This window comes from Tamandua tetradactyla, chromosome 18 (genome assembly GCF_023851605.1).
Source record: "Tamandua tetradactyla isolate mTamTet1 chromosome 18, mTamTet1.pri, whole genome shotgun sequence".
NCBI classification, from domain to species: Eukaryota; Metazoa; Chordata; class Mammalia; order Pilosa; family Myrmecophagidae; genus Tamandua; species Tamandua tetradactyla.
Window position 1 is genome coordinate 1,025,356 of NC_135344.1, and position 26,445 is coordinate 1,051,800.

The window sequence follows — 26,445 nt, forward strand, 5'->3', positions numbered from 1 at the left end:
TGGGGCTGGGTGTCAGGAGCCAGAGGCTGGGCCTGGTGCTGGGGCTGGGCCAGGGCTTGTGCCTGTGCGTGGGATTGGGGCTTCGGCTGGGTTTGGGCCTGGGGCTGGGACTGGGGCTGGGGCTGGGCCTGGGCCTGGGGCTGGGTCTGAGGGTCAGGGGCCAGAGGCTGGGCCTGGAGATGGGGCTGGGGCTCGGGCTGGGGCTGGGACTGCGCCTGAGGCTGGGGCTGGGCCTGGGGTTTGGCCTTGGCCTGGGCCTTTGGCTGGGGCTGGGGCTGGGCCTGGGTCTGTGGGTCAGGGGCCAGAGGCTGGGCCAGGGGCTGGGGCTGCAGTAGGCCTGGGCCTGGGGCTGTGGATGGGGCTTGAGCTGGGTCTGTGCCTGGGTCTGGGCCTGGGGCTAGGGCTGTGGCTGGGCTGGGCCTGGGGCTGGGTGTCATTGATAGAGGCTGGGCCTGGAGCTGGGGCTGGGGCTGGGGCTGGGCCTGAGGCTCGGGCTGGGACTGGGTGTCAGGGGCCAGAGGCTGAGCTTGGGGCTGGGGCTGGGCCAGGGCCTGGGCCTGTGGCTGGGACTGGGGCTTCGGTTGGGTTTGCGCCTGGGGCTGGGACTGGGGCTGGGGCTGGGCCTGGGCCTGGGGCTGCGGCTGGTTGTCAGGGGCCAGAGGCTGGGCCTGCGCCCAGGCCTGGGCTTGGGGCTGGGGCTGGGGCTGGGGTTGGGCCTGGGACTGAGGCTGGGCCTGGGGCTCGGTGTCAGGGATAGAGACTGGGCCTGGGGCTGGGGCTGGGCTGGCCCTGGGAGTGGGGCTGGGGCTGGAGCTGGGGCTGGGGCTGGGGCTGGGCCTGTGCCTGGGCCTGGGGCTGGGGCTGGGGTTGGGGCTGGGGCTGGGGATCAGGGGCCAGAGGCTGGGCCTGGGGCTGGGTCTGGGCCTGGGGCTGGGTTTGGGGCTGGGTGCTGGGAATCAGGGGCCAGAGGCTGGGTCTGGGTCTGGGGCTGGCTGGGTCAGGGGCCCGAGGCTGGGCCTGGGGCTGGGGCTGGAGCTGGGTTGGGGATGGGCCTGGAGGCTGAGCCTGCGGCTATGCCTGGGATTGGGGTTGCGCCTGGGGCTTGGCCTGGGGCTGGGCCTGGACCTGGGGCTTGGCTTAGGGCTGGGGCCTGGGCCAGGGGCTGGGGCTGGGGCTGGGGCTTCGGCTGGGGCTTGGCCTGGGGCTGGGGGCTGGGGATCAGGGGCCAGAGACTGGGCCTGGGCCTGGAGCTGCTGCTAAGGGTCAGGGGCCAGAGGCTGGGCCTGGGCCTGGGGGTTGGGGCTGGGGCTGGGGACTGGGGCTGTGGCTGTGGCTGTGGCTGGGCCGGGGACTGGGGCTGGGCCTGGGTCTGTGGCTGGGTCTGGAGCTTGGCGTTGGGCTGGGGCTGTGCGTGGGGCTGAGCCTGGGGCTGGGGCTGGGGGCTGGGGATCAGGGGCTAGAGACTGGGCCTGGGGCTGGGGTATGTGCTTGGGCCTGGGGCTGGGGCTGGGGCTTGGGCTGGGCCTGGCGCTGGGTCTGGGGCTGGGGTATGGGTATGGGCTTGGGCCTGGGGCTGGGCCTGAGGCTTGGGCTGGGCCTGGCGCTGGGTCTGGGCCTGGGTCTGGGGCTGGGGCTGGGGCTGGGCCTGGGGCTGGGGCTGGGCCTGGGGCTGGGACTGGGGCTGGGCCTGAGGCCAGACCTGGGTCTGGGCCTGGGGCTAGGGCTGGGGCTCGGTCTGTGCCTGGGGCTGGGCCTTGGGTTGGGGCTTGGCCTGGGGCTTGACCTGGGGCTGGGGTTGGGCCTGGGGCTGGGGCTGGGGTTGGGGCTCTAGCTGGGCCTGGGGTGGGGGCCGGGCCTGGGGCTGTGAGTCAAGGGCCAGAAGCTGGGCCTGGACCTGGGACTGGGGCTGGACCATGGCCTGGGCCTGGGGCTGGGGCTGGGGCTGGGCCTGGGGCTGGGGCTGGGGCTGGGCCTGGGGCTGGGGTTCAGGGGCCAGAGGCTGGACCTGGGCCTGGACCTGGGGCTGGGCCTGGGCCTGGGGCTTTAGCTGGGGCCGGGCCTGGGCCTGGCCTGGGGCTGGGGGTCATTGATAGAGGCTGGGCCTTGGGGATGGGCCTGGGGCTGGGCCTCAGGCTGGGGATGGAACTGGGGCTGAGCCTGGGCCTGGTCCTGGGGCTGGGGGTCAGGGGCCAGAGGCTGGGCCTGGGGCTGGGGCTGGGCTGGGCCTTGGCCTTGGCCTTGACCTCGGCCTGGGCCTGGGGCTGGGGTTCGGGGACCAGAGGCTGGGCCTGGGGCTGGGCCTGGGGCTCAGACTGGAGCTGGGGATGGAGCTGGGGCTGGGCTTGGGCCTGGGCCTAGGTCTGAGGCTGGGGCTGGGGATGGAACTGGGGCTGGGCCTCGGCCTGGGCCTGGAGCTGGGGGTCAGGGGCCAGAGCCTAGGCCGGGACTGGGGCTGGGCTGGGCCTTGGCCTGGGCCTGGCCCTGGGGCTGGGGCTGGGGCTGGGCCTAGGGCTGGGCCTGGGGCTGGGCCTGGGGTTTGGCTTAGGACTGGGGCTGGAGCTGGGGCTGAGGGTCAGGGATAGAAGCTGAGCCTGGGGCTGGGGCTGGGGCTGGGGATCAGGGGCCAGAGACTGTGCCTGATCCTGAGGCTGCTGCTAGGGGTCAGGGACCATAGGCTGAGCCTGGGCCTGGGGCTGGGGATGGGGCTGGGGATGGGCCTGGGGCTGGGCCTGGGGCTGGTGGCTGAGAATCAGGTGCCAGAGGCTGGGCCTGGGGCTGGGGTCTGGAGATCAGGTGCCAGAGGCTGGGCCTGGGGCTGGGGGCTGGGCCTGGGGCTGGGGCTGGGGCTGGGGGCTGGGCCTGGGGCTGGGGCTGGGGCTGGGGCTGGGGTTGGGGCTGGGCCTGGGCCTGGGCCTGGGGCTGGGGCTGGCCCTGGGTCTGGGGCTGGCCCTGGGTCTGGGGCTGAGGGTCAGGGGCCAGATGCTGGACCTGGGGCTGGGGTTGGAGCTGGACCTGGGCCTGGGCCTGGGGCTGGGGCTGGGGCAGAGCCTGAGTCTGGGGGTCAGGGGCCAGAGGCTGGTCCTGGGGCTGGACCTTGGGCTGAGGCTGCGGCTGGGCCTGAAGCTGGGCCTGGTCCTGGGGCTGGTCCTGGGGCTGGGGGCTGGGGATCAGGGGTCAGAGGCTCGGCCTGGAGCTGGGGGCTGGGGCTGGGGCTGTATGTCAGGGGACAGAGCCTGGGCCTGGGCCTGGGGCTGAGGCTTGGGCAGGGGGCTGGGGCTGGGCCTGGGACTGGGACTAGGGCTGGGCCTGGTGCTGGGGCTGAGGCTGGGGCTGAGGGTCAGGGCCCAGAGGCTGGACCTCGGCCTGGGTACTGGGCCTGGGGCTGGGGTGGGGCCTGGGGTTTGGCCTGGGGCTGGGGCTGGGCCTGAGGCTGGGACTGGGGCTGGGGCTGGGGGCTGGGTCATGGGCCAGATGCTAGGCCTGGGGCTGGGGCTGGGTGTGGGGCTGGGGGCTGGGGATCAGGGGCCAGAGTCTGTGCCTGGGGCTGGGGGCTGGGGATCAGGGGCCAGAGGCTGGGCCTGTGGCTCGTACTGGGGCTGGGGCTGGGGTTGGCCTGGGGCTGAACCTGGGGCCGGGCCTGGGGCTGGGACTGCGTCTGGGGCTTGGGGTCATTGGCCAGAGGCTGGGCCTGGGCCTGGGGCTGGGGCTGGGGCTGGGGCTGAGCCTGGGCCCTGGGGCTGGGCCAGGGGCTGGGGCTGGGGCTGGGCCTGGGGCTGGGGACTGGGGATCAGGGGTCAGAGGCTGGGCCTCAGACAAGCTGGATTGTGGGGCTGTGAGCATGTCTCAAGCATTTCCCTGGGGCTGAAGGGGAGCAGGCACCTTCCAGACCCTAACCTTCCTGGCTTGGCCTCTGCAGGACGCAGGCCCACAGCCAGCTGTCCCTGCGTGTGTGGAAATTGGACTACCTCAGCAGCTTGCCCCACTGCCCACAGAGTGCTTGGACATCGACGGCAACGGGAGCAGCCTGCCCGTCATCTTTGAGGACCACTACGTGGACAGCCCTAAGGCAGGTGGGTGGACGTGCAGGGTGGGGATGCCTCGTGGGCAAGTGGGTGGGTGTACAGGGTGGGGACATGAACCTGTGGGATCCACCGGGCATCTCCTTTGCTTCCCAGCTGCCCCACAGGCCAAATGAATGAGAGTTTGGTCAGTTCGGAGAGGAGAAGTAGGAGCTGAGGGCGGTTGGTTGTGGGAAGTGAAATGGACAGGTCGGCACATAATGCAGGTATCAGGGAATGGTGGGCCTCCTTCCAGCTGCAATTCCATCCAGGACCCCGGTTTTCACCCACAGCTTGGGAGCCATGTCTCCACCTCAGCAGGCCATGCAGAGCAGCCAACGGACCTTTCTGGTCTCAGGGTGTGACTGTGTTATGAAGTTGCTTCTTGCTGCCTCTAATGAGCTGATTCAGCCCTGTGGAGTGAGGTTAGGGCTCACACAGGCCAGGCAGTGCTGGAGAAGCTGCATGCATGCAGGGGGAAGTGCCCACTGCAGAGAAAACACACGGCACCCACAAAGGCATGTGTTCACACATGTGCACCCACAGAGCTGACTGTTGTGAACCACGCTTTGTTGGTGTTGCACTGAGTTTGTCAGTGAACTGAGAAGGCATCTGGGGGACCTTGTACCCTGGGTGTACATGAGCCACAGCTCCCCTGCCCCCTGCCAGCCCTGCTTGTGGAAACCTAGGGAGCCACAGCAGGTAGCAGCTGAAGAGGCCCGTGTCCAGGAGAAGACCAGAAAGTGCTAAGCCTTCTGCAGAAGTTTTTTGTGCTTTATGCTTTAATGCTATTAGAAACTCGCAAGCCCTCTTTCAGATGAAAAACAGAGACACAGAGTAAGAGTATTTACTAAATATCACATAGCTTATAAAAGTCAAATTCCGAGTTAACTCACTCTGACTCAAAAGCCCACGCCCCACCTTGCCATCTTATTGTGAAAGCTTTTGAACTATTTTTCTTGGAGGCCCCAAAATTTAAACGATGGTTCAACATGGCTGAATCTCAGAATCTGTGCAGTGTGAGGTGTGTGGGATGTTTTAGACATCTGGGTGACTTTCTGGGACTCTGCAGCCCACAGGCACTCCATGTTTGTGGTTCTGGTCTGTACCCAACATCTAGTGTTGATACGAGGTGAGGCTCTGCAGAATGGAGCTGGTGAAAACCAGCTTGGGAGTGTGTCCATGATGCACATGTGCTCAGATCCTTCACAGTAATATGTTTCATCACAGACAGTGTGAAGTGTTTGGGATTTAAAATAATCATTATCAGACCTCCTGATTGTATCACCATTAGGTCTTGTGGATTTTGTCTTCAGCCATTTTGTCTAACCCTATTTATAGAAGGAGGGGACATATATCTCAGCCCCTTAGTGCCATGGGGCACCAGCCCTCTGTTTCTTTATTCTTCAAAGCACCTCTGGGTCCTCACCTGCTGGGAAGCCAGCTGCTGGCCCTGCCCACTCCTCCCCACCCCCTTGGGGTGGAGGCTGGTATGAGATGTGGCCGGGAGACCCCCAGAGCTGGGCCTGCGCACGCTGTCCGCACCCAGGGGTACCTGCCAGGCTCCTCCCCACACTGCCCAGCTCCTCCCCAGCCCCTCCCCACACCCCTCCCTGACTCCTCCCCACACCTCCCCATGCCCCTTCCCACATCCCTCCTGCCCCAGATGACTCCTCCAGAGTTTTCCCCTCCCCCACTCAAAACCAAGGCTCTCTTGACCTTCTTGGTCTTTCCTGGTGTATTTTGATATTTTAGGATCCCTGGCTAAGAACATTAGTAAATAAAGAACTGCTTCCCCTTTCCTCACTCTGTCTGATTTAGTACTCTTATTTTCCTTCGAGCTTACTGAATAAATTTGCATTCCACTCAGGTATTGCAGTGGAAAATGAGAAATAAAAGAGTTCCACTTCCATCCTGAAAGTGTAACATTCACCCCTGGCCTGCTCCCGACCATCACTTGGCGTTACTGTGTGGCGGACCCTCTGGCATCCTCTCTCATCTGTGGCCCAGTCCTCCACGGACCCGCACACTTACACTCTGCTCCCTGCCCCATGGTGAGTCCGTGGTTTCCCAAAAGTCTTAGCCCCTGCCCAAACTGCCTGGGTTTGAATTTTTTTTCCAACACTTAGTAGAGTTCACAATTTGTGAGATCTGATGCAAGGAGTGATGTTTTCTATTATACAGGGTTTTTGCAAGTGGTGACACACCAATCTGTAGAAGCATGTAAAAGAGGGCCTGGAACAAAGGACGTTGCACATACATATTAACTAATACCATTACTATCTGACTGCAAATCCTTTCTCTTAGTATTAGATCATTTTCTTACTCATTTTCCCATGGTTGTAATATTAAATCCAACATTTTTGATGACCCACTCCCTCACTGATCTTCCTGTGTCCAGTTCTACTACCAGGGGTAAATCTGGAAAGCCCTTCTTTATTTTCCACCAGTCCACCTGTCCACCCCTTACTGTCCTGTAGGTACCAGGTTCCTTATTCACATGTTTGTCCATATTGTGGGTTCTCTGTCTGTCCAGTTCCTCCAAAGACCTGTGGTACAGACAGACAAGCAAAGCATTGATTTTTGCCCAATTTTGTGAGAGATGGTGGGGCAGACAGAGTGAGAGAGACAGAGATGGAGAGAAAATGGTTTACGCAAAGGGACGTGAGCAAAAGCGCTTGATGTTGCCCCTGCCACTGCCTGCCCTGTGGGGAGGCCCTGCTGGCTGGATGTGCTTCTTAGCAGCATCCCTGTGGCCTGATACCTGGCCTGACACTGTACTTCATGGAGAGCAGAACTCACTTCCCGTGGGTGAGGTGGCTACGTGCCTGCCCTGTTGCACTGTGGGCCGCCCAACTCGGGTGAGGGACGTGCACTTGGAGAAGAGAGGAGCTCACTGAGCTTCTCGGCTGTGCGTCAGCCTCCAGCTGGGACTGTCCCTGCCAGGTTTGACATCCTGCGAACACCTACATAATCTGGCCTGGGGAGATGTTTTAATGCTTAGAATAAGAAACTATTAAAAAGTCTTTAAGTAGTAAAGGGCATATCAAGAGCTTCAGGGTTTGATGGCTTAGCACTTGGCCCGTGGGTGGCATTGAGCACAGGTCCTCACGCCGTGCTGCCCTTTTGCCTTTTGCTTTCCATAGGGCATGGTTTGAGTGCTTACCCTGAGTTTGATGTTCCAGCAAGAAGCCCCACAAGAACGACTCTACAAGACAGAAAAGAGAACCAGATTGTCAATGACAAATCATCATTCAGGGAAGACCTCATCTTTTGTCCAGGAAATGACCCCATGTGGCCTCTGAAAAGCAGGTTCCTGGGGCTCCAGAGCCAGGTAATGTCACCACACACTGTCACGTGCCGCTGTGCTCAGTCAAGGCGTACCTGATGACTGGGGAATGCCAGGACAGTGCAGGTTTGCCTGAAGAGGAGCATCTACCTGACATTGGGGCACACCTGCCAGCCAACGGAGAAGTGCCTGGCCCAGAGGCTGCCCAGGGCCCAGCCCCGACCTACATTGACGTGAACCCCAACGCCGAGAATCCCTGTGGAGCTGTGTGCATGGCAGCTGTCTGTACTCAGCGTGAGCATGGGGTCCCCGGGCAGTATTGCAACACACTCAGGGCTGTGCTTTGCACAGGGCCCATGGGGAAAAGCCATCAGAAGGCCATCCCTGTAGATCAAACCACACCCTGTGTGCCGGGCACCTTTGGGAAGGATGCAGACCGAGAGGCCAGGATGGTACTGCTAAGTCTGAACCCCGGCCCTTCCAAGCCCTGTGACCCTGGGGGCATTAGGGCTTCCCCAAAGGAGGTGTCTGTGCTTCCTGGCACCCTTGAGAGGTCTTCTTCCCTCATCTCCAACTCGGGCATTGAGAGCGAGCCAAGCTCAGTGACCTTGTCAGAGGCACACAGCCGGGCCCTGGAGCTGACGACCGAGACTGAGGGGCTGACCCTGTAACACACACTGCACAGGCGCTTGCTGGAGGATGGGCCCACGGACAGCAAGGCCAGACTGACCAGCAGCTTCCAGGCCTCTCTCATCTCCATCAGCTCCTTGCCTTTTGAGGACAAGGAGCAGGAGCTGGCACTCACCAAGCTGACCAAGTCTGTGTCCACTCCCCACATCAGTAGCCCAGAGGAGGTGGCTGAGGCGGTGGAGCCCGGGCAGCAGGGTGGAGGCCCGCAGGCCACAGGCATGCACAGCCAGGGTGCAGGGGTCCCAGGGAGTTGTTCTCAGCATCCGGGGGGCCCCGTGTTCCAGGGGGCTGCGGCTACTCATTCCCCTGTAGAAGTAGTCTCAGGTGCTGGTGACCATAAGGCTCCAGGCTCTATAGACACAGAGTCAGGCTGACCCCCAGAGACCTGGCAGTGGGGACGGCAAAGCTGAGACCCCTCCAGGGGAGGAGTCCAGAGGCCCTGATTTCACAGTGCCATGCACCATTGCACCTGAGCCCCTGGGCAGCAGGTTTTTCCATAGAGCATCTTGGGAAACCCCGAAGGCTCAGCCCGAGGACTCAGATGTGGGGAGAGGTACACTTTGTGATGGCAGCATCATAGGAGAGGAGGAGATGGCCCACTGTCAGGTGCCTGAGTTCAGATGTACCCGGCACCCCATGCCAATGGCCTGGGCCCAGCAAGGGCACAGAGCAGCTTGCCTTGCATCACTGATGGCCCTGCATTGGACAGGGCAGCTGAAGCCTTGCAGGAGCCTGGACCTGAGGCAGGAACTATAGCCCTCACTGCAACTCACTCCACTTCCCCCCAAGTGTTCGGAAGCCAAGAGCCAAAGGCAGGCCCACCTGCCGTGAGGGCCCAGCTGCCCCTGCCCGAGACCTTCACCCTGGGTGGCCGGAACACAGCAGAGGTCCTGAACTTGTCCGTGTCCTGCACCACCACGTGCCTCCCTTTCTCATCTGTGCCCAAGGAGACCCCAGGCAGGGCCAGATTCTCCTCCAAGCCGACCCCCTTGCCCATCACCCATCAGACAGTGGGCTCCTTTGGAGTCATTTCCACCCAAGCCAGCAAGTGGGGGGAAGAGCTCAGTGAAAGGATGTTAAGGTAAGCTGCTGACCAGCATTTTCATATTTTTATACATATTTCTCAATTTCATGCATATCATTTCAAAATGGAAATAATTTTCTGATTTAAGTAAAGTAATATCCTACTGTAAAAATCAGAAAATGCAGAACATTGTAAGAAGTAATATTTATCAGCAATCCCAACTCCCCTAAATAGCTACCCCTGTATACTCTTCCACACTTTTCTTTATATGCAACTTTATTCTATCTACATGTATTTTTTATGCAAAATAGGATCATTCTGTACAAACACTATATATTTCTTTCTACTTAATATATTGGAAACATTGCTCCATGTTTATACATCTTTTTATATAACCAATTTAGGGTTTCATAGCATTCCACTGCATGGACCATGATTTATCAGCTAAACCTTTAGTGATGGACATTTAAGCGTTGCTCAGATTTTAGGATGATAAATGACCTCTGATGAGCTTCATCGTCCCTCTATCTTTGCCCATGTCAAGAAGCCAACTCTTTAAGGGCCTTTGGTAATAGGACTTCTTCATAAGACTTACCTTCTGAGCCCCGGTTAAGTTTGTGGGGTCCTTAACTTTGCTGCCCCATTGTGGTGTCAGAAGCTCCCCCTGTCTTCGTCTGTGTGTTGATTCTGTGTTCATATCACTCCCCTACTATAAACTATATATCTGATTAAACATATACCGAATCATTTAATATCCATCTCTTCTACTCTTTCTGAAAATGCTAACAAAGTTTGATGTTCCCAAAAGCAATTGCACAGGCAGGTAAACATTGGAAGTTTTGTTTCATAAAGAACCTTAAATACTCATTATGTGACACTTGTCATCAATTCTATTATTTGTACTGGGCCCTGTCCGAGGCCTGGCCATTACTTACTCACAATCCAGCAGGGAAACAGAAGACAGCAGGAGTGAGGGGTGGGTAAGTGTGCACGGTGAGGCCTGCAGCAGGAGCTCCTGGCTTTGCTGGAGGCAGTGGGTGAAATGGGGTTAGAAGCTGAGAGAGGTTCCTGAGAAGATGCCCCTGGGCCAGGTGTGGAATATAAAGGCAGCTCTGATGTTGAGGAAGAGGAGGAGGAAGAGGAGATAATAGAGAACACACTTTTTACAATTGATGTTACTCCAGGTCCTGTCCTAAGCACTTTGCATAAATTACATCACTTAGTTGTAAAACCAATTCTGAATTAAATGTTATTCCTTTTTCACAGTGAGAAAACTGAACATGGACAGAATATATAGTTTGCCTATGCCTGGGAGGTGCCAAAGTTGGGTTCTGACCAGGCGGCCTGTCTCCTGGGCGCTTCATCTTCTCAGGGACCAGCAGACGGTGCCCTGGGCAGGTGGGAAAGGCGCTTCAGAGAGAGGCCCCCATGCGAAGCCGAACCATGGAGTTTAGGCAGGAAATTGCATGACGTGTTGTTTCTGGAGACTGGGAGTGGAGAAAGGGTGCAGTAGAAGCAGGGACGGTCAGTCCATGGTGGCCTTTTCAAACATTGCCTGGGTCTCCAGGGCTGGATGGAATCTCAGGAGTTCAGTCATCCAGTCTCTGAATCAGTGCATGAACCACAGAAGCAGGCCCAGAACCCAAACCAGTAGAGTTTTTGGATGTCTTGGGGGTTCTCTGTCACCTTCAGAGTGGAGCTTCAGTCCCTGCTTCTCCCCTGTGGGGTCAGATGCAGCCCCTGCTACTCAGTGGCTCCTTCTCTTGCACAAGTTCCTCACTCCCTCCCACCAGCCCAACTCATTCCTTGTTCAATGCGGGATACCCAGTTCAGCTTGTGATTAATTGGTATATTCTCCAATTTTTATCAGGCCAAAGAAAAATTTAAAAAAACCTTAAGAATGAAGGATTTCTGTACAGTGACTTAACTGTACAGGATTTCTGAGTATAGCTTCTGATATACCATATTTCCCACCAGAGGAAGAGGAAGAAAATTTGGGAGATGGGATTCACCTGGTTGTCTGTGTTCATGGCCTGGATTGTATGTTCTTGTAACAGTTTCTCCCTCAAAGTACTCTAGTGGGGGGTTTCTAGCATCCAGAATTAAGGTAGATTATGTACCATTAGCTGCCCTGGAATGTCAGTAATGCTGCCAGATACAGGGAAATGGTGTGGGCTCACTCCTTAAGAAAATCTCTATGACACAAAGAATGTGTTGAATGAATGAATTATATGAATGAATGAATGAATTTAATGAAAGAATAAATGAGATAAATAAATGAAAAATAAAGGAAGGAAAAAGTGGAATAATGAATGAATGAAATAAAAGGAGGGGTGGAGTGAATGGATGGATGGAATGAAATTATGAATGTGATGCATGGCTAATCAGGTTGCATTAATTCATGGAATGAATGGCTGTGTAGAATGGTTCGCCTAAGGTGAGGTACGCAGGAGAGTGAACTGTGGGCTTGCGAGCGAGAGCCTAAGCCTGCTTTGCTGTCTGTTTTAGTCTCCACTCGCTGTGGGGCCCCTTTTAGCATCAGACACACCAGCATGTTCTGGGATTGCAGACATTAGGCTCCTGATTTGGGAAACTTCTCAGCAGAGGGAAATCAGAAAACACAGGCCCATGAGCTGAGCTCTGCGGAGGAGCTGTTCGCGGGTGCTGCCGAGGCGCGGGGGAGCCGATCCGCTTCTCAGGCATCTCGGATCCGGTAGAGCCTCAGGCCCCGCGAGCGCCGCACTCCCGGGTGTTGCCGCCACGTGATCAGCCCCGACGCGGGGCGCGCCCACAGCCGCGCTCACGGCCCCTCGCCCCACGCGGGAAGTTGCGCCCTCCTGAGCCGGCGGGCCTGCAGGGAGCGGGGCTGGGGTCTGGGTCTTTCCGGCTCTGGCTCTCGAGCTCCTCTTACCTCGCCTCAATCTGACACTGGAATGTGGCCTGAGTTCTTGGGGGCGCGCGGTCCTCGCTGTGTGGGCGCTGGTGTAAAGCCAAGGAGAGGGGGTCCATCCACGCGGTCCCGCGGGTGAGGGCAGTGGGGCAGGGAGTGGCGGTCACTGAGCTTAGGTGGCCTGCTGGGCCGAGCACGTAGCAGTGGGCGTTCTGCCTGCCCTGCAGGGGTGTGGGAGCAGCGGTGGAGGACGCGTGGTCTGTGGCGGCGGTGCAGTGAGAGGGAACAAGGAGCGGGAGAGTGGGGGACAGCCAGAACCGGGGTGTCACTGCCCACAGGCCGGGCCCATTCTCAGTGCTGAAGGAGTCTTAGCATTGCCAACCATCAGGGCCCTCTGCAGGGGGTGGCGCCACGCTCCTCGCCCACAGATGGGGAAACTGAGCGAGAAGCAGGCTGAGCAGCGCGTCCGGGTCTCACCGCCGGCAGGGTGAAGCCAGGGCGAGCCCAGGCTGTCAGGCTGGAGAGCCCAGGGTTTTATTTTTCCTTACAAACACGAGCCTGTCTTGGGGTCTTTGCGCACCATCGCGGTGTTTTTGTTGCTCCGAATAGGCTGAGCTCGCAGAACGCAGGTGCTTCCTGCCTTTAAAGGAAGGCTGTCGGGTCACCTGGCAATCCCTGGATGTCCCCTCCGTCGTTTGGTTTGTGTTCACCCCTTTCACAGCCAGGGTTTGTTCGTAGAGTCAAATCCAACTGACTGGAATCCTGGACCTTGTCTTGTTCCCAGCTGACCTTTTATCCAGGCACTGCTTGCATCTTCTTCTCACAATCCTCCCAGACCTCGTCTGGCTGTCTGGTTACTGAAAGCTTTCTTTGTGGCTCTCAGAAAATAAAACCAGCTCCTGGTTTAACATGGAAAGCTCTGTATCGTCTGACCCTCTGCATTATGAGCCCCTGCTCTTTACTTTCATGCATGCTTGTTCCTTTTATGTCAGTTCACTCCCCTTGCAGGGGTGCAGGCTGCTCCTCCCACCTGTCTCCTCTTGGGCCTCATCTGCTTTCCCTGAGCACCCTTCTCCCTGCATTGACTCTGCACGTGCAGCCTCTACACATTCCCTTCCCCATATGCCATGTGCTGTGATTTCAGGATTTTTATTTAAATCAGCGTAGTTTTGAACATCTGTTTAAAAGAGAAACTTTCAACCACCTGTGCTGTGAATTAAATACCAGGATGATGTGTCACCCTCTAATGGTGATATTGGAAAATGAGTCCAATGAAATGTTTTCTAAAATTCAGCAAGTCCTGCTGCCCAAAGGCTCTGAGCCTAAGACTTGCTCTCTCAGTCACGATGGAAGAAGCTGTGGAAGACACAGTGGTTTCTGACTGGGGCCTGCACCGAGACCCTTGTTGCTTGTCAGCTCTAGGTAGATTCCCAGGGTCTATGGACAGCATGTGGCATGCACCTCTCACTCAGGCCACGGTCAATTAAAGGAGGCAAAAAAGAATCTGGCCAGGTCAAATGCTTCTACTTGTCCCTTCCTGCAGGTGGAAGAGGAAAAATGTTCTAAATATGGAGATGCTTCACCAATATTTTCACTATTTCAGAAAACTCAGCAGTTGATTACAATAGTAATAAGAGTGACAATAAAAGGGGAGATCAGTAGGAGGAGAGGAGGGGCATCCCTGTGCGCCAGCTCATATTGGATTAACTGTGGGCTGTTCTGGGGCTCTGTGGTTTCTGCAGGGAACAGCACAGATCTCTGGCTTGTAAAGACTTTCACTGAACTAGGGCTCCCTGGAGGAAAGCTGGATTTCCTGATGTCTGAAAAAAATCAGGTACGACAATGACACCACTCCCTGAAGCATGGCACACAGGAGCCAAGGGACCACGGTCATCCATGGACAAACGCGGGTGGGGTCCCTGCCCTGAGGCACAGAAGCATGCTCCATAGAGCACAGCCTGGAGAGGAGGTGGACGTGCTCCTGCAGGAAGGTGAGGAGAGGGTGAGATGTGGGGCCACATGAGCTGACCGGAGCTGTAGACCTCACGGGTGGCAGCTTGAAATGTAGAAGGACCTGGCATCCCTAGCACACCCAAGGGAAAGTAGTGTCAGGTGCCTGGTGGGACATGGCCACAACCCCTTTACAGACAGAGGGACATGTGGGGTCTCTGCCACTTCAGCATAGCTGGAGCCTGGGGCCTTGGTGGAGGGTCAATGTAGGAGATGGTTGAGAGGCCCCAGGACCACCAGGAGAGGGTGTTGTTGAGGTATCGGTTCCCACCGTGGAACTTGAGATGGATGGGCCCTATGAGCATCTGGGACATGGAACTGCTTGTAGCTGGAGGGTCCTGGGAGCACTGGAAATGGGGTTTACTACTAATAATTAACAAACAGGCAGTGGATGGTGCTGTTCATTCCTGTGCCATTACTGCTCAGTTCTGTGGCTGCTCATTTGAGGCCATGTGCTGTGCATTGCAAATAGGTGTACTTGTGAGGAAGAGGAGGGAGAAGCGGTTATGCAACTTCTGTTGTTGCTGAGTCCTCTGTACTTGCTCTGTAATTTAGTGTTCACAACAATCTTACTATGTGGACATTCATGCCCTTATCCTCTTCTTGCAGAAGAAGAAACAGAAGCTCTAAGAGTTACTCAGGGCCCCGTAGTCAGTTCATCCTAGGTGAGAAGACCTCAACCACCCTTAGGGCAACAGTCCAGTACACACCCAGCTGTACCATCTGGCCAGGTCAAGAGGAAGAGACACTGGCTGCCCAGGACATTGAGGGAGAAGCAGGGACCTGTGCACCCAGCCCTGCCATATGGGTGTGTGTGAGGTTTTCTCTGCCAGAAGATGAGTGTTCCCAGCAAGAACAATCCGGACAGGAAAGCAGCCTTCTCTTCGTGTACATCCATCTCAGGGGCAGGCCCATTGTTGTTGGGTCTAATCTGGACACCAAAGGGACTTCAGATCCTGGTCTTTACATGAGACCCATAACTAGTGGGACTCAGTACACTGGTCACCCAAAACAGTTGTGTTCCCTTACTTTCCGTTCCTTCATGAAAGCTGTAAATCCCGTACAAAGGTAGATTTTTGGTGTATTCCTTGGTAAACATCCTCACTGCGAAATTCTTGATGCGTTGTAGATTTTTTGGAACCTCCTCTCACTTCTAGGTCATTTCTCATCATGGTCAACTCAGGCTTTATTACCATTCCATTGATTTAACAGTCTATACATTAAATTGAATTAGCACTTTACAGATGAGAAGGCAGGCTTGGAAAGGTTAGAAGTTAACGATGGCAGGGTCCATCTCAGGGACACGGCACATCTGTTACCTAATCTTTCAGACTCCTTTCAAGGAGTAGGCTGTGTCACTCCTTCCAGAGACAAGGGGACAGCTCAGAAGGGGAAGCAGTGGGCTCAAGGCGATGGGCACCTAAGTAGGGCAGCTGTTGTCTTCACACGTTCATCCCTGCCCCACAGAGATTGAGAAACTGTATCATTTTGTGCCTCTGAGCCATTGGCCATAGGTGGCAGCATGTCCTACAAGCCCTTTCTCTCCCTCCTCTCCTCTCCTTCCCCAGGTGCTTCCCCTCACCCCAGAAGGGGCTCATGAGACCTCTGAGAGCCTAGGGAGCCATGGCATGTAGGACAGCCCCCCAGGAGATAGCCTGCCCGGGGCATCCCCTGAGGTGCCATGTTTGAAGTTACATGGCCAGTCTGATGGGTTTCCTCTGTGCCTGCCCTTAGACATTTGGAGGTGTGAGTTAGGCACTCTCCCCTTCCTGCCCCTGAGTTTTTTGGCCATTCCTGCACAGACAGGTGGCTTTGTGGTCCTTCCTGAAAGTCAGCATCTTCTCCCGGCCTCGTGGCTCAGTCTAAAGGAGCAGGCATGGGGTGTGGGCCCAGATCTTGGCTCCCACACCCCATGGCTTCATGCACCTGGTGGGGTCACCCCATGAGGTGAGAGGGTAAGACCAGGGCCACGGGAGGTGCCAGCATGGGTTTTACAGCAGGTATTCCATTCCTGCTCCATTTCTCCACCTCCCCACCTTTCCCTTTAGTTTTCCATCACCCCCCACCCCCAACTGGGGATCTCAGTCTGTGGGTCCTTCCCCTGAGGTGGGGTCACTTCAGCTTAGACATTGTGGCACTGAGAAGGCAGTGGTCATCTAGCAGGCCCTGCTCTGCCCTCGCTCTGACCCTTCACCTCTCCTCTTTCAGATGGACACATTTGCAGATTTCAATACCATGATGGATCAGTTACTGGATGAAATAATTCAGCACATCCAGTTGTACGGTCTCTCCATATCCCAAATTAGGTAAGGGAACCACAGGCCATTAATGCAGGGGACAGAGGTGGCATTGTGAGGGCTTGCTGTATACAAGTGTACGGCTAGGATAAGCTAACTTGTGACTGAAAGGGAATTCTAGATTGGCCTTAGAATTTGCAGCTTTCCACGCCACTGAGGTTCTGTTTCCATCTGTTAATGGGACATGCACCAAGATAACCTTTGAAAGAGCTGAAGAAATTACCTGTCTAATAGGATATTTTCAATCCGTTCTAAATTTGCCTCTATACTGTAACACATTCCTTGCTTTAAATATTTAAATGATGAGGATAGCAAATAGCTTGCATCTTCTGTACACTGCACAATACTAAACCTTGACACACCATCCCATTTAGTCCTCAGAGATAAAAAAATACTTTCTTCATTTCACAAATGAGGAATCTGAGACTTACAGAGTTTAGATTTAAATGAAGGGACACCACCGAGACACTGCGATTTCATAGTCTGAGGTCCATGTCCTCTCTTTGTCCATTGTTTGCTGCCAGAAGAGGGGGTTGGCACACCTCTCCTATGCCAGGGGCTCTGTAAAGAACTCCTGGGTTTTTAGGGTGTTGGACCCTTGGACCTGTGAGCAGCAGTGCGACAGGGTGGGCTGTGGGAAGTGTCCAGACATGGGTGCTGAGAGAGCTGCAGCTCAGGGGACATGTGAGGAGTGCACGGGGATGGAAGTTGGGGGCAGCCAGGCCAGCTCTTGGAGCGCCCTCAGTCCTGAGGTTGGGGACTGGCCTGTGACCGTGTGGGGCAGTGCAGGGCCCAGATGTCAGTGTGGGAGACAGCTGAGGGGCACGCTGGATGGCCAAAGCTGGCCACGGAGCCCACCCTCCATGCCAGCTGCACCACAGAGACCCACCGAGGACAAGTCAGGGCCCTGCTCTCCCAGCCAGCTACCCTAAATGTTGGGGAGTGGCCGACCCTTAGGCTCCCTGAGAGCCCATCCAGCAGTGAGTCCCTGCTGCACACTTACCGGCCACATCTGTCCCAAGAAGCTTCATCGGTCACTCGCTGGGCACCATCATCGTCTGCTCGGTCCTGATGCGGCCCCGCTTCTGGTATTACCTCAGCAAGCTGCACACCTTCCTGTCCCTGTCGGGGCCCCACCTGGGGACCCTGTACAGCAGCAGCACCCTGGTGAGCACAGGTGAGGCCCTGGTGGGCACAGGTGAGGCCCTGAGCAGCACAGACCAGCACAGGTGAGGCCCTGAGCAGCACAGACCAGCACAGGTGAGGCCCTGAGCAGCACAGACCAGCACAGATGAGGCCCTGAGAAGCACAGACCAGCACAGGTGAGGCCCTGAGCAGCACAGGTTAGCACAGGTGAGGCCCTGGGCAGCCCTGGGCAGCACAAGTGAGGCCCTGGACCATGCAGTTCAGCACAAGTGAGGCCCTGGGCCACATAGGGTAGCACAGGTAAGGCCCTCCCCAGCATCCTTGGCCCACAGTCGGTCACGGGCAGGGAGGGGCTCCCCTGGAGGAGAGGCCTGAGAAGCTGGGGCCAAGGTGGGACCCTGACACTGAGGGGATGCTGCCCAAGTCCTTCACCGCCCCTGAGCCCCAATTCAGGTGTCTATAAAATGAGGTTATGTGAGTGTGAGTGTGCCATGTATATGTGACTCACAGTCCAGGTATGTGAGCGTGTGTGGGTGTGGAGGTGTATGTGCACACATATGCACCTATGAGCATGAGCGGTGGGTGCGTGAGTGATAGGATTAGGGATTAAATGAGAAATACATAGATCATAAGTCACCAGTGTGTGTGGATATAATAGAAACATTATAAACTAATAATATGTATGGAAATAATGTAAATATTATAAGGCGGGGGGGCTGCAGGGCTGGGGGCCATGGGGCTGGGAGGGGCTGCAGGACTAGGGGCTTCTCACCTGTCCTGGGACACGTGGGTGCTGCCGAGGGGGCTGACGGAGGAAGTGGCCTGAGTGGAGGAGGTCAGCGGGCCAAGTATCATCATGAGGCCGCCCCTCTCATACCACTGCCATCCCTCCCATGTCCCAGCGAGGCCCTGTGCTCCCCCTAGCCCGAAGCCCTGTCCTGCCACCTGCCAGGCTGCAGCCTGCTGTCCCTTTCACACGAGGTTGTTGGTTTGCTTCGGGTTAGCGTCTGGACATGAGCTGCTCACACACCATGAGCGGAGTCCTTTTCTCATCTTTCCTCAAGCTGAGGACATTGTCTTTGGGCAGAAACACATGATTTCAACCACATTTAATTTTTCCATAATGACGAAGTAATGGTTCAATATCACAAAGTTAAAAATAAGACATTGCCAACAATTCTTCTCTTCTAGCATGTCTCTTCACGTGTGAGTCCGTTTTACTCTCTTCACGTGCACATACTTTTATTGCAGCGACAGTGTATGTGCCCACGTGTCCTCCCAGTGCCCGCGTGTCCTCCTGCTTCCCACGTGTCCTCCCGGTGCCCGTGTGTCCTTCTGCTTCCCGCGTGTCCTCCTGCTTCTCACGTGTCCTCCCGGTGCCCGTGTGTCCTCCTGCTTCCTGGGTGTCCTTCCACTTCCCACGTGTCCTCTGGGTGCCCACGTGTCATCTGGGTGCCTGTGTGTCTTCCTGGTGCCCACATGTCCTCCTGGTGCCTGCGTGTCCACCTGGTGCCCGTGTGTCTTCCAGGTACCTTCATTTCCTCAGGTTCCCTGGTTCCTGGCACATTTGCTTTCCTTTCGGGATGTCATATCAACATGGCCAGGGATGATGTGGACAAAGCATTTCTGCTCATTGGAACCTTCAGTGTGCCTCTCGGGGCATCTGAGGTCCTGTGCCAAGGATTGTCAGCCCAGGCTCAGTGCCCGGGTGTCTGAGCGGGTGTAGATGGGACTTCGTGGCTGCCGCAGTCTCCCTGCCCCCGCCCAACAGTATTTCCTTCCACCTGCCCAGTGCTTACTGACATGTCTGCCTTAAAACCACAGTTAACTCATCCTTTCCTCCCACTCTTTTTCGGGGCTCCCCAGGTCTGTGGCTCATGCAGAAGCTAAAGAAGTCCGGGTCCCTTTTGCAGCTGACCTTCAGGGATAATGCAGATCTGTGCAAGTGTTTCCTCTACCAGCTGAGCCAGAAGACAGGTGGGTGCTCCGTGCATGGTGCCCAGCTATGGCCAGCCTGAGACTTGACCCACACCACTGCCATCCACCCCGCCTCCAGAGGCACTGTTGCAGGGATCCAGAGACCCTGGGAGGCCATGTGTACATGGCCAGGAGGCCCTGAGAAGTCATGTGTGCATGGCTGGGAGACCCCGGGAGGTCCCATGTGCATGGCTGGAAGGCCCTGGGAGAACCTAGGAGGCCCTGGGAGGCCCCATATGCACAGCTCTGCCCTCTTGCTGCAGGCCCCCCACCCACCCACATGCCCATCTCCACCTGGAGTTGCCTCACCCCACCGCTGCCCTCCCCCAGGTCCCACCACATGCATGTCCAACCATGTTGCCCTGCAGGGCTGCCCCTGCCCAGGTGGTCCAGTGTGTCCCTTACGAGGTTGCTGGCTGGAGGCTATTTGAGCTTCATGCCACACCTAAGCCCACTCTGCCCTAGACTAGTGGTCAGCCAAGGTTGTGGAAGCAGCCACCTGGGAAGCAGGTGCCTGGCTCGGGCCCCCAGGCCCAGGTCGGGAGCAGCTGACCAGTGGCTGGGCCAGGGAACTGCTGCTGTCCCAAGTCCCTATGCATGAGGGCCATGCACCTAGGCCAAGCACAAGACCCACTTCTGCAGCAGGGTGGGTGGTGGCACCGCAGACGGGGCACCCCAGGGCTGCTTTCCGAGGGCAGAGGATGCTGGGGGAGAGCAGAATTCTCACATTCATCACCCGAGGGGCTCCTTAAGGAAGCTCAGAAGGTTTACTTGCCGCTTAATTGTTGCTTATCCATCCTGGGGAGAGTAGCCTTCCACATGATTGCACAGCATCCCTGGCCAACAGGAACCAAAAGTTCTTCCCCGCAGGACACAGGGGCCTCCATGCAGTGAACCCTCCCTGCCACCTGCTGCCCTCCCTTAGCCATGGACTGTACCCCCTGCCCTTGGCTGCCCCTGCACATCAGATCCCAGACACAAGTAGTGTGTTTCCTAGGTCCTTGTGCACACCAGAGCATGTGAGTCAAAACTACTGGGTCAAAAGCACCCACCCAACTTCTTGTCACAGGGCTGCAGTATTTTAAAAATGTGCTGGTCGCTTCTCCCCAAGACTGCTATGTGCCATTTCATTCAGCCAGTATCGAAATGTGTAAAACTGCCCTCAAAGACAGACACACAGGTAAGCCACACTTCCTTTGGTGAGGATTTTCTGATTTGAAAAGTAAAAGGATGGTCATAAAAATGAGTAGGACACTTAGAGATTCTCAGAAAATGGTAGCATAGGGCTGTGTTTAATCCTGGAGCTGAGCATTAGGATAGCTTCATTTTGAGGGATGAATAAACTGATGTGCAATGAAAAGTCGTGTGCTTATTAGATTGGGGAAACTGTCGTGTGCCAGAATCGATTCTGGGGTGTAGACCAGAGGGAGGCAGGCCTTGCCTGGGTGCTGTGGCCTGGGTGGGGAGCAAGGAGTACAAAGCACTGAGTCAGTGGGTACAAGGTGCACCGTGCTTCAGGGCACTGGACAGGTGGGACAGGGCCAAGAGCAGAGCCAGACAAGGATCCATGGGGATGACATCTGGGTCAGGTTTTAACGGGTGACTAGGAGTCTTCCAGGTTATCAAGACAGGCAGATAGGCTGACATTTAGGGCTGCCCTTGATAAATTAATTACTTCTATCTGGCACTTTGAGATTTTAAGTAAATAGTATTTTTGTTATATTTTAAGGCCCTTAAAAATAGTCTGTCAAAGGTCCAGAGATGTGGTACTAATGTGTATGTGGATGTATTCAAAACTTCTACCAGAACAGAGGAAATCCTATAAGGATTTGATGAAACAGTATTAAAAAATTAACTATACCACATAAAATATATTGTGCTTTTTACCATCTAGTACATGTACTGAAAAATACCCTAAGGCGCATTACAAAATAATACTTTTTCTGATTGAAAGTGTTCAGTTATACAGCATGTGGAAAAGATAGTGCTGTTTAAAATAACTGTACTCATACTTGATCTTATCTCAAGAGATTCTACCTCTACCACTACTAATCTCTTTATTTTTCTTTCATATTTACAATTTTGTATCTTGTTTTTTTATTTAATGCAGTGTCATAATCATCTTACCATGTTAATAAAATGTCACAAATACAAACATATTTTAATGATTATTTACCTTATTATGTTTATACTACAATCTAGTAACCAATTTTCCTATTGTTGCACATACAGCTTGCTTCAGAAGTTTTCTTAAAATAATAAATCACATTGGGATGGAAACCTTTCTGTGCACATTTCTTACAAATCTCTGTGATCTCACTAGAATAGATTCCTAGTAGCAGTATTGTTAGAAGAAAACTATCAGTGATTAATAGTACTCTTGAAGTTTTTTGATGTCTTGTCTTCTAAATAGATAATAGCAGCTGTAGCTCTACCCTTTGGGTGTCAGTGACTCTCTCATGTCTGAGCTTAAACTTTATTTAAAGATAATTGCTAATAATTTTTTTAAACTTCACTTCTCTGACATATATGCTTTTCTTTTTCTTTTTTGGCCATTTCTATTTTTCCAGTTGCCTGCAGGACTCTATTATACACTGAGATCCAAGATTATAAGCAAAGAGTCAGTGACCTGGTTTTCAGTTTGAATTTTAAAAAACACAGTCTGTACAGTTTGCTCCCAAACCTTCTCCCCTCTGTGGGCACCTACTGACCTCTCTGTCTACTCTCCCCTCTCCTTGCCACAGAGCAGCATTTTTGGTGACATTTTAATCATGGTAAAGTCTTAAGGAGGTTGAACAAACTGTGGCCCCAAGCCAAACTCATCCTCCCCAGGTGTGTGAATAAAGTCTTGGTGTAACACACTCACACCCCTTTATGGGGTGTCTGGCTGCTCCCAGGCCATTCCAGGCAAGGATGGAGCCTGGAACATTCACTGCCTGCCCTTTCCAGGAGGACCTTGGTGACCCTGTCTCTAGATTAGTGAAGTCCTGCATCAGGGATGAGGCTCCAGGATAGACCATGCCCTCTGCTTGCACCATCTCATCTAGCCTTTGCAAATCCCATCCCAGAGGGGGCTGCTGCTGTCCCTGTGTCACAGATGAGATGACTGAGACTGGGGCAGACACAGAGTCTGAAGACGAGTCCTAAACCCAGGCCATCTGTCCCTGGCTCTGACCAGTTGCCACCTTCCCTGCTTCTGTGACATTTTTCCTGAAATACAGCCTGGGGTTTTTATGGATTAAGATGAGTTTGTGACTCTTTGCTCCATTTTTAAAGAGCTCGTGTCTTTTCCCCAAAACTTGCTATTCTTCAAAGGATTTCATGTATGACTTTAACTGAGTAATGACCCTGGCAGTCATTACTGAAAGAAAAGAGTGGCCTCTTCCATTTCCTAATATCATATTTTCTGTAGCTTTTAATGAGCATCAAAGAAGTATGGTTTAATTAATGAATTCATTTAAACATCTAGGGGAGTTTGATATGGAGTTGACTTTATATGTCATTATTGCTTTTGTTTTCTTTTTCCTTAAAGACAAACAGATGTTTCTATTTTTCAAATTTTGAAATAAGATGCTTCCTAACCAACTCTTTCTCTCCATGACCCCCAAATTATCTGGTACATTTTCATTTACAAAATCTGCCCCACCCTGAAAGTCAGTCCAAATGAAAACAGGACTTCATTTGAGAAAAAGATAATAAGAGTTTGGCATCTATGTGATGTATTTCGGAGGGTTGCCTTGGAAGGCCTGGGGCACCATATAACTTCTCAGCAAAAAGTCAGCTGGTTGAAAAATCACTCCATTTTGAGCAGCTTCTTTTCTTTTGTTTGTTTGTTTTAATAACCTTTTGGTCTTTATTGCTTATACAATTTTAACAAATCTTTATATTGGTGAGGTGACGATGTCCACTTATTGGGGAAGGTCACATAGTGTTTCTATGATTATACAGCTTTCATGCACATCATTTTAAGGGGCACACAGCCCTTACCAAGTCCCTGCAGTGTGCTTTACTTCCCCATTCCTGTGATGCTGGCTTCTGTTCCCCGTCCTTGAAAGTAGCACTTTCTGCACAAAAGTGGTATGGGGTGACAATCTTCCAGGACCTTCTTGGATTGTAGTGACTAGTATTCTAAAATCAGTGTGTTCTTGGGACAGCTCATGCCTTTATTTTCACCCCACGTTCTTTGCAGCCCAGTCAGCATGGCCAGGATACAGGTTTTCACAACCCAATCCCTGTTATCTCCGTTTTACATTTTCAGCTTCCTCCACCTCACATGTCCTCCCAGGGCTGGGGTGCTGTAGGCCTTGCCGGGACTCCTTGAGGTACTGCAGGTGTGGGGAGCTCCCAGGGTGGACTTGGGGCCAGAGCTGCCCCTCCAAGTTCTGGCTTGGACTGCACATTGCACTCCAGACAGGCCTGGCACTTGGCACCCAGGGAGCTTCTCACTGCCACACATATTAGTGTCACTCCAGAAAGTCAAAGGAAACCATCCCTGGGATGCCTCCACAAGACTTCTGTGCAATATAAATGTTTCAGCAATGGTTTTGCAGAAGGAAAGTGCATGAGGCTGGTGGGGGCAACCTGTAGGCTCAGCGGGCAGATGCATTGTTTCTCAGGGGTGCAGTTAAACTGCCCAGCTCCGAGACCTGCTGCAGGTGCCGCAACATGAGTGAGTCACTTTAAGGTGGGAAAGTCCATTCGTACTTTCAGTTAGAAAGATAAACCCCGCCCCCAAAGTTTGGCCCCACCCTGGTCTCCCAGGTGGGTGCAGTTGTGAAATGCTGCAGGACGTGTGCAGGCACGCAGGGTGTGTGTGTGTGTCAACTTCTGTTTCTCCATCAAGGAGAACTCGGTGGACCCTGTGTACTCCTTGCATGCCCCTTCCTCCCTGGCCCCTGATCAGAGGCCCCCAGGTGGTCTGGGCCTCTGTTCTCAGGCATGCACCCAGGGACCCCACCTCCTGCCTCTGCAGGGATCAGAGCCCAGCCCACCTGCTTCACATGCATCCTCCTGACCCTGGGGGTCCCTCAGCTCGGCCATGCTAAGGGGTTGCCTGGTCATTGTCTCCTCTCTGAGACCAGTGTAGATGGCAGCACAGCCTCCCTCAGTGGGGACTCCAGCCCATGTCCATGATTTCAGGTGACATCACAGCCCAGGGGCTGCCGGGGAGGCTGCCTGTGCCTGGGCTCTGGGGCAAGGGGCAGTGAAGCAGACTCAGAGATCCCAGACCTAAAGGGGGTCTTGTCACCTCTGCCCCCTACCCACAGGGGCAGGTGGTGGAGGCCAGGGGTACACCTCCTGGACCCCCAGCCCACCTTCCCACCCCCCACCCCCACTTCTCTGTTCCATGTCTCCCTTTCTGAGGCTTGAGATGCAGTCAGCGTGAACGAGCACCAGGTGTGCTGAGTCACTTCTCCTTTCACATGGGTTTGGTTGCCCATCCATTCAGGCTTTTCAGTTTGGAGAGCAGGTGCCCACCACTTCCTAGTTTTCAGGCCCCGTGTGGAGGAGCTTTCTCCAGGCCTCTGGGAAGCTCTGCTCTAGCACCCAGGTCTGTAGATTTGGACTAAAGTTGGAGCATCACTGAGTGCAGCTTTCAGCAGTGAGCCCACATATCACCCACCTGCCAAACACCACTTTCACAGGCACACACACGTGCAAACATCAGCAGGCGTACATGCACAGCCTGGTACGTCCTACCCACACATGCACACACACAAAAGCATGCACACACAAACATCAACAGTTTTGCAAAATACCTAGACAAACAGGACTTTGGTTTTATTTCTTGTTTGTTTCATGAATATTAGGAGCAGTTTGGAAACCCACTTAGGAGGTCTACCCCGGGAATAGGAACTTGCTGGTGTCCAGGATTTCCCCTCATTCCTCTGATGTCCACACTGAATCTGTGCCCCCTCCCTCCCACAGGGCTGGTTTATGCCGAGATGGTCAACAACCTCCTGGCACTTCTGGCCAAGGCCAAGGGTTGCACTCTCATCCAACACAACGTGTTCCACGTGCTGCCCGGCACTGCCAATATGCCCTCATCAGCCGAGCAGCCCATATCACCATGTTGGATTCCGAGTTCTTCCTCGAGAAGTTCTTCCTGGTGGCTGGACTCAACTACTTCAAGTAGCAGCCTTGGGGACCAGGCCGTGGGGACTGGCCAGAGCTGTGCAAAGCCAGCTGTATATCCCATGGAGATGTGCTCCGAGGCCGGCACAGGGTGTAGACATGTGAGCACAGGTGCCATGGGGGGTGGCCAGGTGGGGCTGGGCACGAGAGCCCTCTCCATTTGGAGACTTGGGAAAGCTGAGCCAATGGGAAGAGACAACAAGCTGGCTCAGATTAGCAGAGCTGCCTACAAGATGCTCTCCTCTCTAGGGGATGTGACCAAAGACGGAGGCAGAGTGCTAGGAGAGACTACCCAGGCCAGCGGGTACCACCACCGACTCATGGATGGATGCTCCAATTTAACCAGATTTCTCCAACATGTCACTAACTCACAGCTTCATCCTTTGGATTAAGTCAAGTGCACACAAGTATTTCAGAACTCAGGTTAAACTCTGTGCAGAAGTGGAGCATATTTTTGTAAATATAATCCTTAGTAGATTCAAATGTGCCACCTGTTCAAGACAATGCGCTATCCATTCGCGTCCTCTCTTTGTGGTTTCTCAACAAGGGAAAAGGAATGCTTCATAAATCCCAGTTTTATTTCATAAAAGCAGTGAGGAAGGGTGATTTAATGTAAGCAGGAGTTTGGTATTGGTAAATTCAAGTTTATTATGGACAAAAATAATCATAGGTAACACTTTTGTTTCACCTCCTTCCTCAGGCTTTCTCTATGAAGAACCCTGGTCGCAGGTGATTTATGTGATTGCTCACATCTCTGTCTGCAGTAGGGATGTGGATTCAAAACTAAACCTGGCAGAAGGGGACATTGAGCTTAATGCAGGCACATGTGAAGCTCCTGCTGATATGCTTCCAAGGAAATGCTCTGTTAGCATTTGATGCAACTGCAAAAAATTAAAACCATTAACATGGCCAGCCGCTTCTCCTCTGCA

The 26,445-nt window shown here is 54.5% G+C and overlaps 1 protein-coding gene across 1 annotated transcript; it reads left to right on the forward strand.

Moving 5' to 3' along the window:
• Positions 1 to 2,324: 2,324 nt before the first annotated feature.
• On the forward strand, positions 2,325 to 25,517 carry LOC143662788 (protein FAM135B-like). The gene is given in 18 exon segments (XM_077136149.1): positions 2,325 to 2,420; positions 3,073 to 3,173; positions 3,917 to 3,975; positions 3,978 to 4,070; positions 7,205 to 7,324; positions 7,327 to 8,395; positions 8,397 to 8,659; positions 8,662 to 9,115; positions 10,919 to 10,950; positions 10,953 to 10,993; positions 10,996 to 11,101; positions 13,694 to 13,785; positions 16,170 to 16,267; positions 17,284 to 17,435; positions 19,271 to 19,381; positions 20,451 to 20,561; positions 25,310 to 25,419; positions 25,422 to 25,517. Coding segments are annotated over 18 exon segments (3,204 nt in total).
• Positions 25,518 to 26,445: the final 928 nt, after the last annotated feature.